This window comes from Garra rufa, chromosome 3 (assembly GCF_049309525.1).
Source record: "Garra rufa chromosome 3, GarRuf1.0, whole genome shotgun sequence".
Classification (NCBI taxonomy): Eukaryota; Metazoa; Chordata; class Actinopteri; order Cypriniformes; family Cyprinidae; genus Garra; species Garra rufa.
The window spans coordinates 19,286,983-19,312,526 of NC_133363.1; the positions used below are offsets into that span (position 1 = coordinate 19,286,983).

Consider the following 25,544-nt stretch of genomic DNA (forward strand, 5'->3'; position numbering starts at 1 on the left):
TAGCCAAGTGGCTTTCAGTATGTCATCCAAAGAGTGAAAGCAGAGGGAGGCAGAGAGAGAGAGAGAGAGACACTCAGACAGAGCAGAGGATTTTCGGTAAGAGAGAGTTTGGATTCTGATCTTAAAACTGAGTCATCACTAAACCATCTGCTATCTGTGTACATGCACATTTGTGAAATACTCTCATCATTGATTTCAAGATGGCGGGCAGAACACACGCAGGTTAATATTTAACACTAATGGAGGAAATGATTAGAAACCCCATGGGCGCTTTGTGTTTCCCGTGTTCAACCCTTCAGTGAAATTGATGAAACAAAGTTGAGAGAAACATTTTGCATGTCTGTACACTTGAATACTCTTCACTCATCTGGGTGCACTCTGTCTGACAATAAATATTTAGTGGTCTACTCAACTTTTCACACTAATCGTTGTGCTTATATTATAAGTTAATACATTTTAAGATACACTATACAGATAATCTTTCTCTAGATTTATAAATTCTAATAATATATTGTTAAATGCATAATATGCATAATAGAAACATTCTATTTTCTATTTAGACCTCACTGTATGTTTGCATTTGGCAGCGTGCTTTCTGTCACTTTTGTCTTTTCATATACAGCTCTCACGAGGTAAATCACACAGATAATTCTTAATCGAATATATGCAGTGCTCTGAGCACTGGGGGAGAAGATGACTTATGAGAGCTGCAGGATGAAAGCTTGTCTTTTGATACTTCCATGAGAGAATATGCGCCACAAATGGCCCATAGTGATTTCAAATGATGAGGCTCAGAAAACCAATTTTTAAAATGTTCACTGCTCTGTGGGTGAGAAGCATGTGATATTATAACTGTCCCATGTAGCCTTGTGACAGAAATTTGCAGAATGGCTTTCTTTACTGCTTAACAGTTTGCACACTATCCATACCACATAGTATGTCCGATTTCAGTGCATCTCAAATTATAATATAACATAATAAGATCTCAGTACGCCAGGTGCTAGAATCAACAAAAGGGTCTGTTGTATTAAGATGCAATTTATGATATGGTAGTATGACAAGATCATAAATTTAATCTTGAATTTTTCGGGTATTTTTTTTCCTATGTTTTTCACCCGATCAGAACCAAACCAGTGCAGAAAGATTTTCTGGTAACTGAATATCAATAATTATCAACTCACTGTCGTAAGGGACGCCAAAATGTTCGAAAGGGTAGGGCCACGTTTAGTAAAACTGGATGGAATGGAATGAGATACAGTAACTCAGAACACACATGTAAGAGCTCAATGTGAGGTCTCAGGAAAAAAATTGCAGCGCTTAGGCACTATTAGAGGTAAAAAAATAAAAATGGCTATAACTGTGCAACCATTTGTCCTTTCGACATGAAAATTGGTGTGCACGGCCTTGATCCAGAGTGCCACAAGTGTCTATAAGGACATTTGCATATCTCAAAAAAACATGGCTGCCATTGGCTGCCGAATATCACATTTGTCAAGTTTGTAAACAATTGTACGCCACACGTTTTTTTACACATACACGCAATATTCATATCATACGATAGAACTTCTCATTCTGGATGAAGTTGCCTCTACAAACACTGCTGTCAGTCAAATAGTTTGTTACATGATGGAGAAGATGTCAGAAACCTACATTTGCGAACTAGTCTGAGTTTTTTTTTTTTTTTTTTGCTTAATCTGAAAAAAAACAAACAAAAAAAATGCTGCAGTACAATTCTCTGGACTCTCTAGGTCAATAATGATCAATAAAATGTTGAAATTTACTTTGGGAGGCTGTAACGGGGGCATTTAGAAAAAGGGCCTGTCCAAATTTACCCCAAATCCTATAAAGCCTAAAGGAAAACTCAAAACTTCACGAAACCTGAGCACATGCAACAGGTGATTCTAAACAAGCATGCACGGTTGTAAGGAGATCAGACAACTGGCGCAATAACAGTCAAAACCGTTAAAAACATACTTTACAATAGAAATAATATTAATTTTAAATAATTACAATTTTTTAATTAAAATTAATTTTAAATAATTGATTTAGGTGGTTACAAGCTTGATAAATGTGCTTGAACCCGGGTAATTGCTGCTTGCAGCTATATTTTCCTGTTTATTATTGTGAAGCAGCTTTAAAACAATCTACATTGTATAAAGCACTATATAAAAAATACTTGGCTTGATATGGGAACTCCATCAGTTAAAAGTATCACAGGATGCACCTTATGACGTTGATTTAGAGAAGAAACAGAGTGTGCCGATCTGTTATCTAGACAAAGGGTGACGTCTTTGAAGAACATAAATTATACAATAGTACAACATTCTTTATTGCTAATAATTGTGAAATGTTCATAAAAATAGTCAGTTATATACTTCCATTATTCCTATGCAATGATTCCATTGTGTCCCAAAATATAATATGGAAATATAGGAATTACTGTTTTTATGAACATTTTAAAAAAAGTAGCAATAAAAAATGAGTTTTTTAAACTGACATTGTAAGTATCAGGGTTGGGGCCATTCATGAATTGAATTGAGAATGAATGGTAAATTCCAATTCACTTCCTGGAATGGAATTGGAATTGGAATTACATGCAGCTGACAGGAAATGGAATTGGAATTGAATTGGAATGCCAGGAAACAGAATTGAATTCAAATAAATTCCACTAAATTCAACTTGAGTTGCTAAATAAAATAATTTGACTTGATTTGCTTAATAGTTTATAGTACATTAAATATTGTAAATCACATAAACAAACATATAAAAGAAATACAAAGTACTGTATGTTTAGTATGTTAAGCGTGATCATTTCACATGCCAAATTTCAGGAAATGATAATTCGATGCAATAAAAAGTGAATGAAATACATGAATGAACATGACTCATTTTTTGTGAGTTGAGACATAATATATGTGGTAATCATATATTGAATGTATAGTACATCCACAAGTTCTCATTTTTATTTACTTGCATTTGATCAACTCTATTTAATACATGGTATTTGTAAAGCATCATAAATAAAGTTCAAATTTATGTCTCTAAATGTAATCACAAATAAATGCTCAGAAACAGCAATAAACGGAATTCAGTGGAATTTCCCTGAATTGAATTCCACTTCCTGTAATTCCAATTCAATTCCAACTCTGTTTCCTGTAATTGTTGTTGAATTCCAATTCCAATTCCATTTCCTTCTTTGAATTGGATTTGTTGAGTTCATTCCTGAATTGACCCCAACCCTGGTAAGTAAGAGTATTTACCATCATCAGGTAAGTGTACTTTTAGTATGAAGTAGAAGTATGCACATTGTGATTCTAAATAGAATTGAATGCACTGTTTAAGAAACTGTCAGTGAGCATGAAGCTAAACGTTTAGTGACTGCTGCAGTAGCTGTCTACATTGATCATTGGAGAAACATTAGAACTTTTAAAAGCTGAATCCATGGCAACAGCCGTTTGAACTCTGAACTCAACCCTTTGAGGAAGCTATGTAGATTGACATGCATGGATCACTCCATCTGCTGTGTGATCATATCACGTTTTTCTCGTTGAAAATCATCTGTCATTCCACTCTACCATCTGTATTTAACAGATAAATGGAAACAGATTGGCAGGTAAATAGATACACAGACAGACGGGTAGACACATGTGTTCAAGGCTGACTGAAGACTGTGTTTGGTGCTCCCAGCATTTAGGGGGATTAAAAGCCTATGGCACAGTCTTAAGTACTAAGACCCACTTTAAAAATGACCCGATGACCTAATGACACACTGTCTTATGGATCCAGTTTTAATACCAACATCCTAATCAGGTCACAGAGGAGCACAGCACTGTATGTATTGAATATGTGTCCAGAATTGCATAGTGGTGAGATTATGAAAAAGTTGATGAGGATTCATGCATCACAAATTCTTGAAATTTGCATTAGATTAATAATGTGATAAATCCATTAGTCATTATCACAGTCAAAAGCTCAAGCCTCAGCTTAGCTGCTTTAAATAACATATTTTAATTAATTTTCTAATTTGTTCACTGACCCATAGCTTAGGAAGTAGGTCATATTTTAATTTTGATTCATATTTTTTTTTAGATAGTACTATTGTTGTCTAGGCATATACCATGAAAATAGCATATTTTTGTACCACTGAAAACCATGTTTTTGGATGTGTATAATGATAATACTATGCTTCTGGATATACTGTATGATCATAATACAATTTTTGTTTTTGTCATTAAAGTGCCCCTATTATGCCATTTTAAAGATAGCTAATATTGTTTTATGAGTCTCTTAAAACAGGTTTACATGTATGCAAGTTCAAAAAACACTTTAGTTTTCTCCAAAAATAGATATAATTTTACCCCGTTTCTAAATGATTCGTAAACGACTCGTGTGAAGCAGTTCGAAGAATCAGTCTCTCTAAACCCCTCCTTTCCGTGAGCCCTCACTGCTGTGATTGGTCAGATGGTGCAGTCCTTCATGATTGGTCTACCGCTACAGCACAAAACAAAACGCCCATTGCCATAACTGAATGACAGCTGTGGAGACCTGTCAATACATAGAAAAGATGGCCTTGATTTTACCCTATCAATTCGAGCCGGAGTCTGGCAATGAAACGGTTGAAGTGGCACATCAACAAGAAACTGTTTTGCAAGCATGACTGGAGCAGGACATTTCTCAGTGGTAAGTGTCATATGTTAACTGTGGAAAGTGCTTGCAATTTGCTTTTGTAAGCGAACCGGGCACACCTCTACGTTGTGAACTTCAACATTGTATAATGCATAACACTGCGTTAAGCCATCGTTTATCATTATCATTACTTAAACTAATAAGGCAGACAGACAGTCAAGCTGCATCAATCACAATTTTTAGACTACATTGCACTCACAGCTGAACAACAGAACTACAGAAACAGAAAGTTACAGCTACAGAAAGTTAGCCGGTTACCAAGACATGTGCGGGGTTGTTACACACCATAACGTACACAAAGACGTATTTTGAACGATCGCTAGAAAATACAATCATCAATTATTAATCATACTTACAGTTAGAAGTTCAGAGGAGCAAGCCGGTCCAAATAAACTGGGCATTGATCCATTTTTTAAAACCAAGCATTTGGTGAATCCTGCATTGTAACGTTACTCCCCAAGTTTGGAAAAGCAGTCATCAGTAAAATGACGCGAACACAACACAAGATTGGAATTGTACTGCTGAGGTGTTGTTGAAAAAATGAATGTTAACCACTCATTCTTTGTAGATTCATCTTTCGGAAGGGCATATAAAACAAATTTACTCTCACAGCACAGGATACAGCGTCTTCTTGACATGATGTAATCGACGTGAAAATTGTAGTGTTTGTGGGCGGGCAAGTTGTTCGCGACATAGAACGTGGGCGGACATTATGCAAATGTGTTAGTTCGTGACGTGTGGCCGTAACAGAAAAAGATTCGAATTGCTGACGACTCGTTTAGGCGAATGTGAGCCGACTCTTTTTTTTGATAGACAAAAACTTCATTTATCGTGCACTGTCGGCATCACAACTTTGCAGATAGTTTATGTTCACATACAGCTACATGACACACTACATGAAATATCATATTTGAAAAGGCATAATAGGGGCACTTTAAGATTTATCAAGGTAATACAATGCTTTTTGGTCATCATAATACAATCATGCCATCATGATACCAAGTTTTTTTGGACATGTACCATGTTTGTAAACATATAATTATAGTTTGGACATTTATCATGATAGTAGTGTGCTTTTTTGTACATGTACCATGGAAAATCTACATTTTTGAGCATTCATGATAATGCCATCCTATTCTTTGAACTACCTTGGAGTACCTTGTAAATAAATGCTGTAGTATATAGTATATGTCAGTCATATACACATTTTGTTAGCTTCTAATACCATGACTATAACCTAACACCCTGATAGTACTTACTAGTTTACTTATTCTTATCAATAACATCTGAGTGCTGAGTGAATACAACTAAGAGGATGGTAGTTTAGTTACTTGCACTTATAATAAAAAGCTTAAGTGGTTAAACTGAATGTACAAAAGATGCACACATGCTTGGTTAATTCAAACCAGAGATTATAAATCTGATAATCTGCAAAGATAACTCAGTACTTAAAGAATTATCAAGACTGTGCTAGTTTTTGCTGTTCGAGTGCTTTAAGTTGAGCTTTGGTCCCACTCTTCTCTGTAATCCTCTTGAGCAGGAGTGAATTTAGGGCAAGTGCGATTAGTGACGGCCCCACACTCTTATCATATTCTCTAAACAGAACATTATGGAAATTAAATAAAACAAATCAGAAACATACGGCAATGATTATCAACCAGGGACATGTGTATGACAGGTTTTGGGGGTATTGGGAGAGATTTCAAGTTTGCAGTTGATAAATGTATAAATACCAGCTTTAAAGATATTAGGACAAATATTAAAGGATTACTCCTTCCAAAATTCAAAATTCCTGAAAATGTACCCCCATGTCATCCAAGATGTTCATGCCTTTCTTTCTTCAGCTGCAAAGAAATTAAGTTTTTTGAGGAAAACATTACAGGATATTTCTCCATATAGTGGTCTTCAATGGTGCTCAACAGACTGAAGGTTAAAATTTGCAGTTTCAGTGCAGCTTCAAAGGGCTCAACATGATCCGAAGAATAAAGGTCCAAACAATCGGTTATTAAAAAAAAAAAAAAAAAGTACAATTATATTCCTTTTAATCTCAAATGCTCATCTTGTCTAGCTCTGCGATACACATGCGTACTCTTTGCACTCCAGTTCAAAACATTTAGGGTATGTCGAAAAACTCCCATCTCATTTTCTCCTCCAACTTCAAAATCACCCTTTACAAAAAAAAGTTGCTGTAAACAGCGATGAAGGACAATTTTGAAGTTTGAGGAGAAAATGAGATGGGAGTTTTTCGACCCTAACTGTGTTTTCACTAGTTCGCTTTTGCATATAATAAACAGCGTAAAAGTTAAGCGTGTTTGGCATGCTGTCCGGGAGAGGGCTCCGAGCTCGGTAGTCATTCCCGAGCCCGGGGCACTCCCCCTGCCCAGGGAGAGGGGTCCGAGCTCGGCATTTGGCCCGAACCCAATAGCGCTCCCCCCCTTTGCTGGAGGTGAAGAAAAATAAAAAGGGGGGGTGGGAGGGATGCTGGAATCAGAGATAGCTGAAGGTAGGACTGCTTGGTTATTTAAAGGGACTGTAGTAATTGGATAGGGAGAGTGATTGGATAGGGAGTGATTGCTGATGATGAATTGGCCGTGTTAATTATCTGCGCGAGCTCCTCCTGAAATTTGTTAATGAAACATCACAAATTGGAGTGCACAGAGTACGTATGCGTATCGCAGAGCTAGACAAAATGAGCATTTGTGGTTAAAAGGTGTATAAATAATTTTTTTTTTAAAGAAAACGGCCAATCGTTTCACTAGATAAGACCCTTATTTCCTCGGCTGGGATCATGTAGAGCCCTTTGATGCATTGCAACCTTCAATCCATTGAGCACCATTGAAGTACACTATATGGAGAAAAATCCTGGAATTTTTTTCTTCAAAAAAAAAAAAAAGATTTCTTTGTGACCGAAGAAAGAAACTCATGAATATTTTGGATGACATGGGGGTAAGTAAATTATCAGGAATTTTTTATTATTCTAGAAGTGGAGATAAAGATTCTATGTTCTTCAGACCTATTTAGTTTCTGAAGAAAGCAACTCATCATGTCTGTTTTTTTAATCCGCACTGAATGGTTTCAGTAAAAATGCTTATTTATTTTTATTATGGCCATTTTAAGAACATTAATGATAATCTATATAATCTATATATACTGTCATTTGAATTCAGAGGAACATGTTTCTTGTTTGGTCTTGATGAGGAGGTACTAACTTACATTTGAGGAAGGAGTGAACACTCGTCACTTGTCTATTGTCTGACTGCTATCCTCAGTCCTGCTTTAGCCTCATTTCTGTCTGAAGTCTTGTAATCGCAGCTCTCTGGAGGAGCTGCTAACTACCTCTGTTGAAGACACTTTCAAAGAGCCTCACTGAAAGCCAAAGCGCTGAGCTTTTGTAGACTTCAGCTCTAAGCCAAAGAAAGCACACTCGATTTCTAGGTTTAGCATAGATTAGCGTAGGTTTAGTGGCTACTGTATGCTTGTAGGTGCTGAAAATGCATGGAATTCTTAAAACGTGAATTTAATAATCAATAAGAGTTATTACATTACTAACCTGTGTGTTTCATACCACATATGGTACATGCAAAATACAATTTTTGACCTATTGGTTTTCCTTGGTTTTATTGATCTAAGGCACATCTTTAAAATGAATGTGCTGTGAATTCAAAACCTTATTCAGTATTGAGCTGATTTATTAATAAATTATGAATCATAACAAATCCATCGAATCATAAGCATATTTCAAATTTCAGAATATATTGCATAATTTGGGTGCAAAACATAATCAAATAATTTTTAGAGCACATATTTATGCAATATTTAGCAGCAGTCCTGAGGCATTGGACAGTGAATAAGCAAGTTTTTTATATGTGAATTTGTCAATTGTGTGTGTAAGTGTGTTCTCAGCACTTGCAAATGAAGGATTCTGATAAACTGAACATGAAGAAACTGATAAACATTAGTGTGAATTTTCTGTGTGCATGCATTTTTGAAACCAAAGAAATGCGTTATTTCTGTGAAAATGTATCAGGATATGTCAATTCATCAAATGAAATGTCAATTCAGTCAATTCAATTGTGAGACAGCAATATTACTGTAGGCAACAACATATAGTTGCATATTTGTAAAATGTAATGACAAGAAGTCAGAGGTTTTAAAGGTGAAATTTTCCCCTGCAATAAATCCCAAACAACCCCAAACACTAATAAAATAATTAAATAAAACAATAGGATATTAAATAATAATTACTTCATCCTGTTCTAGCACTGTTTTGCTTTTAAAGTATATCTAAAATATATATTTATTACCTGGTCTTTGCAATAATGTGTATGCTAACTGACAACAAACTACATAAAAATACAGCAATGAATGAAATGTTACTAGTCCAACGGAAGCATTTGAAGAATGGAAGGATCACTAGAAGACAATGCAATCTTTTAAGCCCAGTGTGACATGCACGCACGGGTCGTGCCTCCTTTTCTCTGCTGCTGTCACACGCACACATGCTCTGTTGTGAACAGGATGTTGATCAGTGACTGACCTCTGCCATCAATCACCACACACACAATGCACTTCCGTGTAACAATGCAAGCAGTTAGCTAATGTCAAATGCACACACATACATACACAAACAAAGCGAAGGACAATAGTCTCTCTTAAGTCAATGTGTCATGTATCTGTCCGGTACATGAATCTGTAAGAATGTGTATAATCTGTGTAACTGATATGAACCAGGTTAACCATGTGAATGTATGTCTGTGTGGTTGGACAGACATTGGAAACATTTTGTGGTATTTTATCTGTGGGTCCTTATGAGTGTGTGCATGTGTCTATTTTAAAGCTACAGGGTAGCTATTCTTTTGGGGGCAAAAAAAGGTCCCCCTGATGAAATACAGGTTGTTTTTTATTGCTAAAAAGTTTAGAATGAGCATTTAGGTTGGAGTTAGTCTACATGCTAATTATAATTAACATAACAATACAATACAATACAATACAGTGTGACCTTTTTTTTGTTAAACTTTGCAGCACACACACACACACACACACACACACACACACACACAAACACACATACCAGCAGCCATACTGTATGTGCAGCTGGTAAACGTCTATCTGCCAGCTGGGTTCCGTTGTTCTGAGAATGTGTATGTATGTGGGTGGGTTAAAAGAGCAGGTTTGTCAGAAACATTAACCATTCTGTATAGAGTGACTGATGAAAACCATTACATGGCCATTACATTTTCTAAATCTTGTGACATTAAATTAGTTTTGTTATCTGTCCTCACTTCTTTATGTAGTTGAACTTAAGTCGTCAACTGATGGTTCATTGCTGTGAATGAGTTCAAACTGTCTTCCTCAACCAATCGATTTAAAACTGATTCAAAATGTTCCAAAATATTCTTTCTAATGTTCTTTTACTGAATAACAATTTGGAAAGCATCTTGATGTATAACATATTTGAAGGAATTTCTGAACAGATACATCAAGGAATATGTAAAATGTTGTCAAACAAATCATATATATAAAAAAATCTTACCAGATGTATATTTGGCTATATTGTCCAGCTCTAGATGAAACCACTGAATGCTCAAGGCTGGTGTTCTCCTTGACACAGCTGGTAAAGTTTTTTTTTTCCTGTACAGCTGTTGAGTTTATCTATTAATCCCACTCTCAGGAGTTATGAGAGTGTTTGCAGTTTACTTCCTTGCTTCCGCTATTTGTTTAATGTGGGGTCTGAGAAATTCACTCTGTGAAGCTGTTAAATGTTAGTGTTACTCATGGACTTTTACCACACTACAGACCCTTAGCCTGTCTGCAGTCGAGTCAAGTTAACCCTGATGTTTTTACACTCTCCCCTTTAGGCCACCTGCCATTACAGATTATGTCAAACAGACCCTTGTGTGTGGTCAAGTCAGGCCTCATTTGGAAATCTTTCTCTAGAGTATTTTTGTCTAGCTCAATTAGAATAGCATATCATTAGCAATACCAGTGTCTTGGCTTAAAAAGAATGATAAAATACACATTAAATATAGTTAAATGTGAGTCAGAGAGGGAGAATCCAATTTTATGAAAAGAATGTAGAGACTACTAATAATTCAGATTTGCAATTGTAATAATATTTGACAACATTACTGTATTTTCTGTATTTTGAAACAAAATGCAGCCTGTGCGTTTATTTAAAAAACGTAAAAAAATTGAACTTAACATTATATGAAAAAGTAATAATAAAAACTAAAACTAATGCTACTAAATTTGCCACAATTCATTGTGTCTCTATTGTAACAGCCTTCAGAATCTGTAAATGATTACAGAATCGATTCTGTAGTTGTTGAGAGGTGGAACATAACTAAAATGTGATCTGACATGAAGTGATAGACACTGATTGTGAGATAAATTAGCGAACATATATGTATAGCCCACTACCAGACTGTTGTCATATAATCTGTCCACAACCATTAGACTCAAAGTGCTTTTAAGTAGAGAAGCAAGAGAAGAGCGCACACACACACACACACACACACACACACACACACACACACACACTCACATCAACCCAATGCCCTGTCAAGATGTACAATAGAATAAAACTCTAGAATTGCTTTTAACCTTGAGCTGTAGGAATAAATCTCCCTTTTAACCTCAGGATAATAATGATATGTGTTTGTCAGTTACTTGTGAGTGAATAAATACAAAGTTTTTCCTGTGACTCATAGGTATCAGTTGCATCATTGTTGTCTAAGGAAATGTTAGATGTTTTTTTTTTGTTTATTATCAATGATGTAACCAAGGGTGTAGATTTGCTTTTGACAAAAAAGGTCTATATTATGATAGACCTTTGACCACCTTTTAATGTCACTTTAAGTCTTTATTTATAGCTTATGGTAGCCAACATATTCGTAGTTCATAAAATATATTTTATTTTAATAATAATTGAACTGGACCCAGGATGATTCTGAAAGAAAACTGCTGCTGCTGTAGAAACGAACACAACTTTCACACCCTTTTTTTTAAACATAGCCGTTTACTTTAACTTTTTAGGCAATATCAATGGTATGACATTTCAGATGCATCCGGAATTACAAAAACACATACATTTTAATTGTTTGAGCAATATGATTGCTAGAGACAGTTTGGTAGGGACAGGTCTTTTGTAATGATGCTTGTGAGAAGATACTGATCTTACAGCTCATGTGTAGAGCAAAATTGTTTTTATATGCTCCATTACCTGGGATAACTTGACGTGTTTGCTTTTTTCCATTAGAGACAGAGGAGTGTGTTTGTTGTCTGTTTGATTGATGTGCATCTGTTCTATTTCAAACCCAAGTATTAAACATCTATTTCGATGTTATATTTACACTGTGATTTTAGATTAATGTGTGAAGCGCACTGTTACTTTATTATTATTATTATTTTTTTACTATCTCAGTGTTTTGAAGGATAATCAAACAATATCATTCATGAATCAGAATTATGACCGACAGTGACATAATTTGGAGCCACGTCTGGCATGCTGGCGCCACTTTTGTAATAAGTCACGGCACAGTTTTAATGGTTTATGAAATGCATGAGGTGACATTTATTACATTCGTCTTGCAAGAAGTCTTGCTTTTCTTTGCCATCCATCTTTTTTCTCTCTCCCTGACTCTCCGAATTTGCTTTATCAGTTCAGCCACTCAGCTGCATCTACAGTCTCCACAGTAACCAAGAAGTGATCATGAGGAATAAATCATAAATCATGGCTTCAGCGTTTTATTCTCTCTGTTACTCCTGACACAGCAGATAAGGCTCAGAAAATTCCCAATGGGGAAACCATGGTAGGAATGGCCATTTTGGATGAGTCAAGGTTGAAGGGCTACTGGAAAATTAAGAGTATGTAATTAGAGTACAGTATGTTTATGAACAGTGCAGGGGTTTGCCTTGTTGGCACATAGAGAAACATTAAATAACGGATGTAGTGTAAAGCTCTCTTTTTACTACCTCAAACAACAGACCAGAAATCATTCATTTCCAGTGGACAGTAATACAGGAGCTACATTAGTTATGATTATATGCATATGTGCAAGTTCCAATTTAAGCATGCGTTTGGACTTTATGTGACCACCAGACTAGATGTGATGTATTTTAATTAAAACTATAAGATTAGAGAAAAACAAAGTGGGAATTATGAAAATGTGGTGATTATGACAAATTATATTTGAAACAATCATTTGATAATAATTATAATTATATAATAAAAAAAATTACATTGATTATCACTACTCTCTAAAAAATGCTATTTACATTTATACTGTAAGCTACATTTTGGAATTTTATTGCAGTGTTTTTCTCTGTGATTGACAGATTCAGTTTTAGTGTACATTATTCAGGAGTAGTGAATCCCCCTCCTTCTAAAACGGCAATTCCCAAAATCCCTCAGCAGCCAGAGCCAATCAGAGAGCATTTATGCAGCCCACTCAACACACTGTGTGGCCGTACAACATGGCAGAGAAAAAAGAATGATGGAAATCAATACGATTTTTGGAGTTTGGGCATAAGAAGGCAGCAAAGGAGAAAGAAAATATTTTTACAGAGTAGTATAAGGGGAGACCAAACACACCGAATTCACTTCTGCCCTCTTCTCCCCCTTTTCACCCCCTCTCTCTCGTTCGTCATTCATGATTAATGTGCTGAGACTGAATGAATGATTAATGACGGGAGGTTGGCTTTGGCTGCTGCATCAGCCTATGACAGTGTGGCGCTGTGGCCTTAGTGACAAGATCCATTGCTCTGTATTTTACCATTTTAACTTGCCTGAGTATGTGTGTGTGTGTGTGTGTGTGTGTGTGTGTGTGTGTGTGTGTGTGTGCACCTTGTATTCATCACATTGTGGGGACCAAATGTCCCCACAAGGATAGGAATACCAGTAGATTTTGACCTTGTGGGGACATTTCTTAGGTCCCCATGAGGAAACAGGCTTATAAATCATGCACAATGAGTTTTTTTGAGGAAGTAAAAGTGTGCACAATCTCCTGTGAGGGCTAGGTTTAGGTGTAGGGTAGGTGTAGGGCGATAGAAAGTAAGATTTGTACAGTATGAAAACCATTACGCCTATGGAATGTCCCCATAAAACATGTAAACCCAACATGTGTGTGTTTGTGTGTGTAAGACTGAAAGAGAATTTTGAACATTTGTTCTTGCATCAATTCCTGCTGAGCATCTCTAAATGTGTCTTCGTTGTCTGTCTCAGTCACACTCTCGCTCACTCACACACGTACTCCCTCACAGACGAGTGGTCAGACACACAGTTGTATGGGATTGGCGCTTGCTTTGGGGGATCGGGGGCAGATGGTCTAGCTCTAGGATCCAACACCACATCGGTATGCATAGCAGAGTGGCGGGAAACATTTCTGGAAGGTCCTGGAGAAAAAAGGAAGGAGAGTGACATGAGGACATTTAACAGGACCTTGCCTACAGCAAGTGTCTTTGTCTGTTTCCATCTACTGCCTCCATCATTCGCTTTTCACTTCTCTGTGTCACTCATTGGGAATGACAGCTAGAAATGATGGAAGAGGGTGAGGTTTGCTGTTGGCAGATTGTGATGCACAGATTGAAAGAGAGTTGGATGGAGAAGGAGAGTAAACTGTGGGTATGTTAGCTTAAGCTCTAAAATTTTTGGTGTGGAAAAACAGGTTTGGTGACTGCTAAGAAAATTCCTGACAGAATTCTTCTGACACTATTGGATAATAGTGCTTTTGCATTTTGTGTCTGCAGAGGGTTTCACAGTTGCCTTTTTTATATAAAAATGGCTGCTTGTGATGGCTACTTTGTTGAAGGTAAAGTGTACAGTTTATCTCAGGTCCGGTCTGTGTCTATCCATGCACTATCACACATGTTTGTTTGTTACAGAGTATTAGCAAGGTATTATAACATGACACATTTGGCTTGGCAGCTGTCAGATATTAGCTTTAGATGGAAGTGATTATCTCACTGTATTAAAGGCTGTTCATCCACACTTAGGAAGCTCGTTGTAGATGTGTGTGTGTGTGTGTGTGTGTGTGTGTGTGTGTGTGTGTGTGTGTGTGCACCTGGTATTCATCACGTTGTGGGGACCAAATGTCCCCACAAGGATAGGAATACCAGTAGATTTTGACCTTGTGGGGACATTTCTCAGGTCCCCATGAGGAAACAGGCTTATAGATCATACACAATGAGTTTTTTTGACAAAGTAAAAGTGTGCACAATCTCCTGTGAGGGCTAGGTTTAGGTGTAGGGTAGGTGTAGGGCGATAGAAAGTACGGTTTGTACAGTATAAAAACCATTACGCCTATGGAATGTCCCCATAAAACATGTAAACCCAACATGTGTGTGTGTGTGTGTGTGTGTGTGTGTGTGTGTGTACCAGGTATTCCCTACATTATGGGGACCAAATGTCCCCACAAGTGTAGTAAAACCAGTAATTTTTGACCTTGTTGGGACGTTTTTGGTCCCTATGAGGAAAAAAAATTATAAATCATACAGAATTATTTTTTGAAAATATAAAACAGCAAAAAGATTTTTTTAGCTCTCCATAGAAAATCTGTTGCATTAACAGCATTTAGAAGTTCATGTCAGTCTGAACAAATGCATTAACTGCTATTATTCAAATAAAACAGCCGTCTTGGTTTAAATAGGCCTTCAAGGAGAAATTCACTTCCAGAACAAAAATGTACAGATAATTTACTCACCCCCTTGTCATCCAAGATGTTCATGTCTTTCTTTCTTCAGTCGTAAAGAAATTTTGTTTTTTCAGGATTTTTCTCCATATAGTGGAGTTCTATTGTGCCGTGAATTTGAACTTTGAAAATGCAGCTTCAAAGGGCTCTAAATGATCCCAGCTGAGGAAGAAGGGTCTTATCTAGCGAAACAAATCAATTTATATACTTTTTAACCTTAAATGCTCATCTTATCTAGCTCTGCATGTACTCTGTGTATTCCGATTAGAGTGCAGATCGGGCCGCATTTTTCTGTCCGAGCCCGGCCCGCGTCCGACAGAGCAGTAACCGAACCCGATCCGAGCCCGACAGGCATTAAGATATTTATGTCCGAGCCCGATCCCAGCCTGACACAGTTAAAATCTAATTTTTTTCTCATACTAATGACACGTGCACTTTTTTGTGTGGAAAGCCCGCTTTTATTAAGCAACTGTAGGAAGGCGTTCGGAAATGTCAACAGATGAGAGCATCAGCGCACACGGGGCAAAAAGCGCCGTTATAACACAGGCGCAATCCGCACACAGGAAGACAGATTTGGGGTAATATTTTACATTTATTTTAATCACAAAAACGAACCTTTGCATCAAGTGAAACAGGCCAATTGGCTACTTACTAAGCAGTTTTAAATTTTAAATGGTCAATGCCTTATTGCGCTGATGTGACCGAGCCCGAAAGTGGAGAAGAAAATGAGATGGGAGTTTTTCGACCTACCCTAACTTGTAAGTCTTGAACAAGAATACAAAGAGAACGTTCAGAGCTAGACAAGACGAGCATTTGGGGTTAAAAAATATATAAATTTTCAATTTTTTTTTGCTAGATAAAACCTTTCTTCCTCAACTGGGATCATTTAGAGCCCTTTGAAGCTGCATTCTGGAGGTTTAAATTTGCAGGCACTATAGACATCCACTATATGGAGAGAAATCCTGAAATGTTTTCCTCAAAAAACATAATTTCTTTACAACTGAAAAAAGAAAGACATGAACATCTTGGATGACAAGGGGGTGAGTAAATTATCTGTAAATTTTTGTTCTGGAATTGAACTTTTCATTTAATAAATAGGGATTGTTTTTAGTGTGGGATAGAATTGTCTAAACATTTTCATACAGGCCTGAACTACAAAGAGTATGTGTGTAGGAGAATCTCTGTTTAATGTTATCTCATGAGTTCAGACACTGAACAGATGTGACACAGGATATTAACAGTCTGAACTAATCAAGAAATGAGCATTCTTTTAGTAAATACAATTTCTGTAGGTTTCATGGTGAGGACAACTCTAACAGATAAGACTTTTATGTCTCTTAGTGTCACTTACTGTGGTACTCTGACACTCATATCACACTGCAAGATGAGTGTGAGCTGTCCTCTTTTCTCAAATCTTCTCTACCGTCCTCCTTCTCTTGCTGTTTCTATATATATATTTCTCTAATCTCTTAAATACAGAGACATGGTTATGATTACAGTAATGGAGCAAATGAGTGTTTTACATTTAAAAATAAGGAGGAACAGATTAAATGCAGTGTAGTGTAGATGCTGTATTACATTCAACATGGCATCAGATATAGCACATCTTAAACAGCATTTAAATTTCAGAGCCTCAACCCACATGCTAATATACATATCTGAACAGAATTACTAATCCTCACCAGTGCCAAACAAACATTCAGAATGTGTGTATGTAAACGTTTGTCTGTTCTTGTAAGAAAATATCCTGACAAATATAGTAAAACCAACTTGTAACGGCATTTGAATTGGCTTTCACTACTTAAAAAGGTTCATGAATCATATTTTACTTTAAATTTGATCATAACAATAGGTTTGTGTGAGGGTTAGAGTATAGACTGTAGTAAATATCATTATCTTAATATGAATAGCTTCGAAGGTCTGTGTGTGCATGAATACAAAGAATAAAGTGTCTGTTTTTAATTTTAATACATAATATGACTTAAGAATTAATTTATTGTAAAATTGCTATGATAAATATTTTGAAATGTGAGATTTAATCCATGATCCTTTCTTTTTTTCAGCAAACATTTCTAGGCTTGGTCCCCCTGATTTTAGTGGCGTAAATAACTTCAGCACCTTTCTATTGGACCGTGTGTCTGGGATGCTCTACCTTGGTGCGCGGGATGCAGTCATCGCTGTGGATACTGCTAATCTGTCGAAAAGGAAGATGGTGAGCTCTTTTTTTCATGCAGTGAATGTTCCAACTTTTCTTAATTGTCTGTCTTATTTATGTAGTAACACTTTATGGTTACATTTGTTAACATAGTTTTGTCATGACAACTCTCGGAGGGATTGGCATGGTAATGTACATGAGTGTTAGTGTGTTTGGTCTTGGCAGAATAGATCTGCTACGCAGCTTTTGCTGGGCCAGTACCTAGACTTACTTCTGCCAATACATCCACAACATGCTGCTGTGAGCATGTAAGAAATACTGCTACTGCACATATATGAATAACCCCCGTAGCATATGTGATCCCTCAATAGCAGATCTGTACAGGTGGAGCTGGGGAAGGTGGAGGGTTTCTGAAGTTCACTGCAACTGCTACAGCAAGCACTGGTCATATATTTGAATCTTGAGTAGCAAGCTCATTGGCTACCAATACAGGAGAGAACCAATCAGCTGTGCCATGTGATATTGATATCAGATTGAGTTAGACCTATCGAACTGTGCCATCTAGAGTTTCATGCCAGAATTTTGGATTTAATACAATGGTATTATGAACTAAAACTGATCTAACAATGAATTACAGCATTTATTAATCTAGAGCAGGGTGGCGAACATTGGACCGGGAGACCCGCAGCCCTGCAGAGTTGTGCTTTAACCCTAATCAAACATACCTGAACAAGTTAATCAAAGTCTGAAGAGTTGCTAACAAGCTACAGGCAGGTGTGTTTTTATTAGGGTTGGAGCTGAACTCTGCAGGGTTGCGGCTCTCCAGGACTGAAGTTCACCACCCCTGATCTAGAGAATAAAGTGAATGATTTCTAAAACCCAGAAATGCCTTTGCATTTCTGCATTTTCGGATCCACTCTCCCTACGTTAATGATTTTTTTAAAAGTTTTTTTGGTTAAATCAAATCACTAAATTAAGGTCTGTGGTTAACACAAGCTCAAGATATTTTCACATTTTATTCTATGACAAAAAAATGCATTCATAACATTAAATCTACTTAGTTTGTTGTTTTCAAGCTGTATTTATACTGGGTTTATACTCTCGCTCCTTCAATCTAACTCAAGCTAAAAAATGTGTATTGTATAAAGTGCTATATAAATAACTATGACTTTAAATAATTGATTTTTTAAATAATTGATTTTAAATAAAGACCAAAAGAGATGTAAGAAGCTTAGTTGTGGTGATATTCAATCGTTCTGTAGATTGTTTTATAGCCTAACTTTAGCTTTTTACTTCTGTTGATTGTATTTAGGCTTCAAATGTAGAAGTTGAGTTCAAAAACACATAATCTCTACAGAACTCTATTAATTTACATATACTAATACTAATTTATAAGTTTTTAAAAGTTGCATTATTTACATTAACATTACTTGTATTATGAAGAAAATTAAATTTATACATCTCTAAATCTATTAATTGTTAGCTCATGACACCTAATGCATCATTTATGTTAACAAATTTGGACCTTATTTGACCTTGGAGCAAAGAGGACGCTGACAATGCGCCGACAGACAAGACAGAGCAAGTTACTTTTGGTATGAAACAAAGTGCCAGCTCTCAAATGTTGTCAATTATTTAACAATTGAAACAATAAGTATTGTTTTGTGGCTCTTTAATGTGTCATGATCATCTCTTCCTCTAGTTATAGCACAAAATAAACATGCATAAACATCAGAAGGTGTCTTGTTTCAACCGCAGAAATATGTCAGTACACACAATTTTTTTAAAAGTTCAAGTCCACCAATGTTAAAATACTCTCCTGTCTGGTTTGATTATTGAACAAAATAGCATATTTGGTGTTATGATTGGTCAGATCGCCTCTCAGTCAAACTCCCAGCGAAGGGTCATTTGTGTTTGTTTAACTGTCATAATGAATAATATTTAATTAAAGTGGAAAGATAAAATTAGCTAAATCATTACATAAAATCCTTTGTGCCAAATAACAGCATCCAAACAGCACACCAACACACTCACATACAGTCATCATAACAGACAGCCTAACTGGATTCAATACACTGCTTTTCATCAAGCTAAACTAGATGATCTCATCCCTGGTTGCTAGTGCATCTCTCTAACCAAATTAACCCTCCCCAGCGTCCCTCCCATTTCCCCCAGCATCCATCTCTCACTGTCTCCTGTCATCAGAGTCAAAATTCATCACACACTGTAATGTGGCTTCACGTCCATTTACCCTCAAGCACACATGAATGTGTCAGAGCCTCCATGCTTGCAACATACCTCCATCTGCACTGTTCATTGTCTGGAAGCAAAATTACTCGGTGAAGTATCATGTAATATTAGATATTAAAATTAAGGAGAGCAATTGTGGTGAGATCATAGCACTATTATCATGGTAACTCATTTCCTGTCTGTAAATGTACAATCTTGTCCCTAAGCAAAGTGGTTTTAGATTTTGGGGGTTAGAATTTCTCTCTAAAATATGTTTTACCCCTTTGAGAACATATTAATATAACCTCATTTCCATAATATACAGACAACCAGTCAGTAAAATAAAAAAACAAATAATTCACTATAAAAAGATAATCAGGTTTTGTACCATCCCAAAGGGGTGTAATTTTCCAATTAAATAAATAAATAATTAAATGGACATGAAATATTGATTTGGTTTGAAATTATTTAATTATGTGAGTAGAAAGACCAAGATGCTGTAACAGATGTGGAAATACTAAATTATAGAATCTCAATATACAGTATTTTTACACAGCCCTCTGGAATACTTGATTTTGATTGATCAGTCATGGCATTCTGTGGTCAAATACTTATTGACTTATTGATATAAAGATTCTATTTGTCTTCATACACTAAATATTTTGACTGATTTTTTTCTGACAACCAGTCTCTGCACTGTTAGTTTAATATATCTCATAACACTTTGTTGTCCCTTTAATCTTACGTCAATATTTTAATGTCTGTTTTTATTTTGTCAGTTATGTAATATTTGGTATGCGCAAAGAGCAGGCAGGAAAACATACAGTCTGTCAGTCTGTATTTTGTTGAATATTGATGGCCACACAGTGACCAGGGTCTGTCAAACTCCAAAAATGGAATGGCAGTTTTTGTGAGTGTGAAAGATTTCTGCACTGTTGAGAAAAAAAGGGTGCTTTAGAAGATTCTTCACAGCGATGCCATGGAAGAACTATTTTTGGTTTCACAAAGAACCATTCAGTCAAAGGTTCTTTACGCACTCTCTGGAATACTTCATTTTGATTGAACCATCTCTTTCTTACCTTCTTATAATATGAAGAACCTTCTTTTGCCACAAAGAACCTTTTGTGAAACAGAAAGGTTGTTCAGATGGTTAAAGGTTCTTTACCATTTAGACAAAAAAGGTTCTTCTATGGCATCGTGAAGCACCTTTATTTTTTAAGAGTGTGTGCACACAGATTTCGCTACAAGTTCTAGCTGGTCACACAAATTTGCCACATTGACCAACAGAAAGTAGCTTGGCTTGATTGGTGAGCTTGGCTTCTGGGTGAGCCGTGAATAGGTACTTTGACAATAAAGAATTAACCTCAAAAATGTTGTCCAAATTTCACTAATGTGACTGCACCTTATAACAGTTGTTTTCAACCTTTTTGAATTCAATGCCTGCTATAATCCAACACAATATTTGCATGGAAAAAAAATTAGGCCAGTTTAAGTCATGTTTTATAATGAAGATGTAAAGTCAGTGTTGTTAAAAACCACTGGTGTATAAGACTACACTCTTAAAAACAAAGGTGCTTTAAAAGGTTCTTTAAAGAACCATCTCTTTCTTACGTTTTTATAATCTGAAGAACCTTTTTTCACCACAAAGAGCCTTTTGGGTAGCAGAAAGGTTCTTCAAATGTTAAAGGTTCTTTATGGAACCATTTAAACAAAAAAGGTTCTCCTATGGCATCGTAAAGCACCTTTATTTTTAAGAGTGTATACTATACTCTTAAAGCCAAGTCATAGCTTTGTCTGAGGAAAATGTTAAGATTTGCGTTATCATTTACTGAGAATTGAAATTCATATGTCACAACAGGTTCACTCAAATTATCTTTTTATGAGAACTGTCTTTTAAAATCTGTTGTTTAATATTGTGTAAATGACTACAAATGTTATTTTCAGTTTCTAGCTGAATGTATTAATATATTTTATTTCTAAATAAGTAAATAACATTTGCTGGTACTGAACACAAATTTTGAGTGTTATAATCCTCTGTATTTAACTGTGCTCTCTCTCTCTCTTTCTCTCTCTCAATATTTATGTAGATTGAGTGGAGTGTTCCAGAAGAAAAGAGGAAATCTTGTGTTGCTAAGGGGAAAACAGAGGTAAACTCATATGGTGTATGGTCTGTGTGCTTAACATGGGGGGATGTAAAGAACTCAATAGCAAGTAAACAAACAATATGAACCTTTTGAAAGGTTTAGAAAAGATCTTTATTCCAAAATCTACAATTTTCCAGCTTTGTCTATTATTAAGAATATTTTTAAAGGTTCCATTAGCACTTTTGGACCAATATTATAGTAGTAACACTTTCACTGACACCTTTCGCTGATGCAGCATTGTGCAATACCAAATATTTTCAGTTACGGATGCCTCTGTAGAAATGCACTATTCACAGTAAGCAATGAATAATTTATTCTGTAAGTAAAAGTGTCCAGTAACAGGGAGGTTACCAAGATAAAGTAACACTGTTATTCAAAATTAAAATTAATTTTAAACGTTTAAACGTTATATGTTAGTAATGATAATTAAATATATCATTCCATGTGTGTATATTATTCTCTCTGTCCTTCTGTTATTAGAGAGTGGCACATGTGGCGATTGTGTGTGTGAGAGAGATAATGAGCTCACTTATTTGTGGTTAGCATTCACTGCTACGTTGTTGGGGGGTGGGGCCTTTGGGTGATTGACAAGTGGGCTGAGGCCCCAATGGGGGAGGGTCAGAAAGGGTGTGATTAGGCAAACAAAAGGTATGTCGTGATAGAATTTAGGAGAAGGGAAAAAAGGGAAGGAAAGGGATCTGAAGGAGTGAGCTAACTGACCCTGGAGACCTGCGACTGGTCATTTAAATACTTAGATATTTAATTTTTTTTCTCTCTAGCACATTTACATTTGTTTAAACCACATGGAAAACTCTGAATCGATGCAGGCTGGTCTCTCATTAATCTTTATTGATGTATTTAATGGTCTGTCTACTACTGAAATTTAAACTTTTAAAATAAAGCCAACTGGATTTAATCAAAATTAGAGCCTGGCATATGTGATAGTCAGGATGTATTTGTGAACGAAAACCTCTTGTGTGCCATATCAGTTATATTGTGAAATGTCAATCATTATTACCGATTAACTGTGCCCTTTGAAGGATAAAAGATGGGGGAGGTCTCAGTGTAGAAAATGCCTGTGGGTCTCAGATACAGCCCATTGGGGTTCAGGTTACCAATCACTGTTATTGATACAGAAACACTCGTGTTCTTCTCAGCAATGGTTTCAAAGTCACCTTTGACACATTCACATAAGTCAGGGGTGCCTAATCCTGGTTCTAGAGGGCCAACATCCTGCACAGTTTAGCTCCAACGTATACCTACCTGATAGATTCTAGTAATCCTGAAGACCTTGATCACTTTCAGGTGTGTTTAATTGGACAGTAGCCCTACATGATCAGGACTGGATGCCACTGACATAAGTTGTGAAAAGTATCAGTGCTCTTAAGATATGAGACATTCTGAAAAGGCCTAGAATGTTTTGTTTAATCATTGAAAAGTCTTATACATTTGCACCATTAATCAAATGATTACAATGAAAGCTGCAAGTGACCTTGACTGTAATTCCTATTTAAATGTAAATTAGTTTGCTTTTGAAATTTTAAATATATCTTTGTTTGTAATATTGTAACATATAACTTAGAAGCTTTGAAAGAAGTCTTTTACCAAGGCTACAATTATTTAATCAACAATACATCAAATATACACAAAAATAGGGATTTTATGACAATTTAAAATATCTGCTTTCTATTTTAACACATAAAAGAAAATCCCTATGATAGTAAACTAGTATATGTTATTTGTCTCACAGTATGTCTTACCTTACTCTGCTGCCCCTTACAGGACGATTGCAAGAACTACGTCCGTCTGCTGGAGTTTTTGGGTGATGGACACATATATGCCTGTGGGACCTTTGCCTTTGACCCCCAGTGTGTGTTTATTGTAAGTCTCTGTGCTTCCACAACTACACTGACTCAAGTCTTGTCATATTTTTAAGTAGGAAAATTAAAAAGAAATGCACAAAATAAGACAGCTATACACATGTATGCTTCAATAAACCTATTAACCTCAGAATGATTGACTTTGAATGGTTTTCCATCTGTGGTATATGACTATAAGTATGTACTCCTCTCTCTAATACATTTTCTTCTTCATCTAATTTTAGCACATTTTTGAAATATTGAAGGACAGACAGTAATTCCATTTATCTTTCTTCTTTTTCTCATTTAGAACATCTCTTCATTCTCTCTGGAGAAACATGAAGATGGTAGCATGAAGATGGAGACGGGGAAGGGAAAATGCCCCTTTGAGCCCAGCCAGCATTACACAGCAGTCATGGCAGGTATGAAACACACATTTATTCTAAATAAGGGTATACGAATTGTGACATCTATTGTTTTTGTACCTGGTAAAGCTAATTATAAGGAGCCCTTTAACACCGTCATATGTTTTCCGTATCTAATCAAGATTGGTAAAGGCATTTCCATAGCATCAATATCATGATGCAAGGGCTCGTTCCCTTCTCAGGGATATATATATAACATAAGCTTAAAACATATTAAAAATTATTTTCTGTTTTTCCTCCCTGTATCTCTTTCTCTTTTAGGAGGGATTCTTTACACTGCTGCCACAAGTAACTTCCTTGGCACAATGTATGATATTTCCAGGGCAACAGGCATTGAGCAGGAACGTATCCGCACTGAACAATCAATCAACTGGCTTAGTGGTAAGACACTCATTAATCCATTCACCCAGACATTTACACATTAAAGCCAAAATTAAATGTGTATTTACACCCAGATTGTTTATAACCACACTCTTCATGACTCCTGCCTGTTTTTAAACTCAGATCCAGAGTTTGTCAGTTCTGCCTTCATCCAAGAGGATGAGAAGAACAATCCATCTGGTGAAGATGACAAAATTTACTTTTTCTTCACTGAAGTAGCTAAAGAATATGACCTTTACACCAAGGTCAAAGTGCCCCGAGTCGCCAGAGTCTGCAAGGTAGGAACTAGAGCTGGTCTGTTTTCTTGTCTAGTCTCTCTAGTTTCCATTTTTAATGGTTTGGCTTGGTTGTTGTCTCAGAGGGATGTTGTACAGTAGTTCTGTGTCAGCTGATATGCTATCCAATTGCACTGTTCCACTTGAGTTCAGATTTCTTCAGTCATAAAGTTCTTCTATTCTTTGCCATCTGTCTGTTTTTCATCATTTATTTTCTAGCATGTCTGATCTATTTTGGTCTCTCTGTTTTCTAGTCTGATGTAGGTGGTATGAAGACTCTGCAGAGGCGGTGGACAACATTTCTGAAGGCCCAGCTGGTGTGTGAGGATCGAGCAAGTGGACAGCGATTTAACGTTCTGACTGATGTGTTCACTGTACGGCACCAGCCAGGAGACCCTAGCAGCACACACTTCTATGGCATATTCACCTCACAGTGGTACTTTGTTCTGTTTCTTTTCTGGTTCATTTGTTGTTTTTTTAATTATTTCTTTGCTTTTCGTTTATCAATGATTGCTGTTTTGTGTGTTCATCCTGTTGTGTTAATGTGTGATGTGCAGGGAAAGAGAGGAGCTGTCAGCCGTGTGTGTGTACAGTCTGGAGGAGATCACTAAGGTGATGAATGGACCCTTTAAAGAGCTGAAGAAGACCTGTGAGAATTGGATTAACCCAGAGCCCATACCAACACCTCGACCAGGACAGGTA

General features: G+C 36.3%; 1 protein-coding gene across 1 annotated transcript in view; it reads left to right on the plus strand.

Annotated features, from left to right (window-relative positions):
• sema4f (sema domain, immunoglobulin domain (Ig), transmembrane domain (TM) and short cytoplasmic domain, (semaphorin) 4F) overlaps positions 1-25,544 on the plus strand; it is a 79,984-nt gene that overhangs the window by 43,019 nt on the left and 11,421 nt on the right. The window contains exons 2-9 of the mRNA XM_073835812.1: positions 17,438-17,586; positions 21,846-21,905; positions 23,685-23,783; positions 24,072-24,183; positions 24,448-24,567; positions 24,691-24,845; positions 25,097-25,278; positions 25,400-25,541. Coding sequence (XP_073691913.1) covers positions 17,438-17,586; positions 21,846-21,905; positions 23,685-23,783; positions 24,072-24,183; positions 24,448-24,567; positions 24,691-24,845; positions 25,097-25,278; positions 25,400-25,541 — 1,019 coding nt within the window. The remainder of the gene's footprint in view (positions 1-17,437; positions 17,587-21,845; positions 21,906-23,684; positions 23,784-24,071; positions 24,184-24,447; positions 24,568-24,690; positions 24,846-25,096; positions 25,279-25,399; positions 25,542-25,544) is intronic.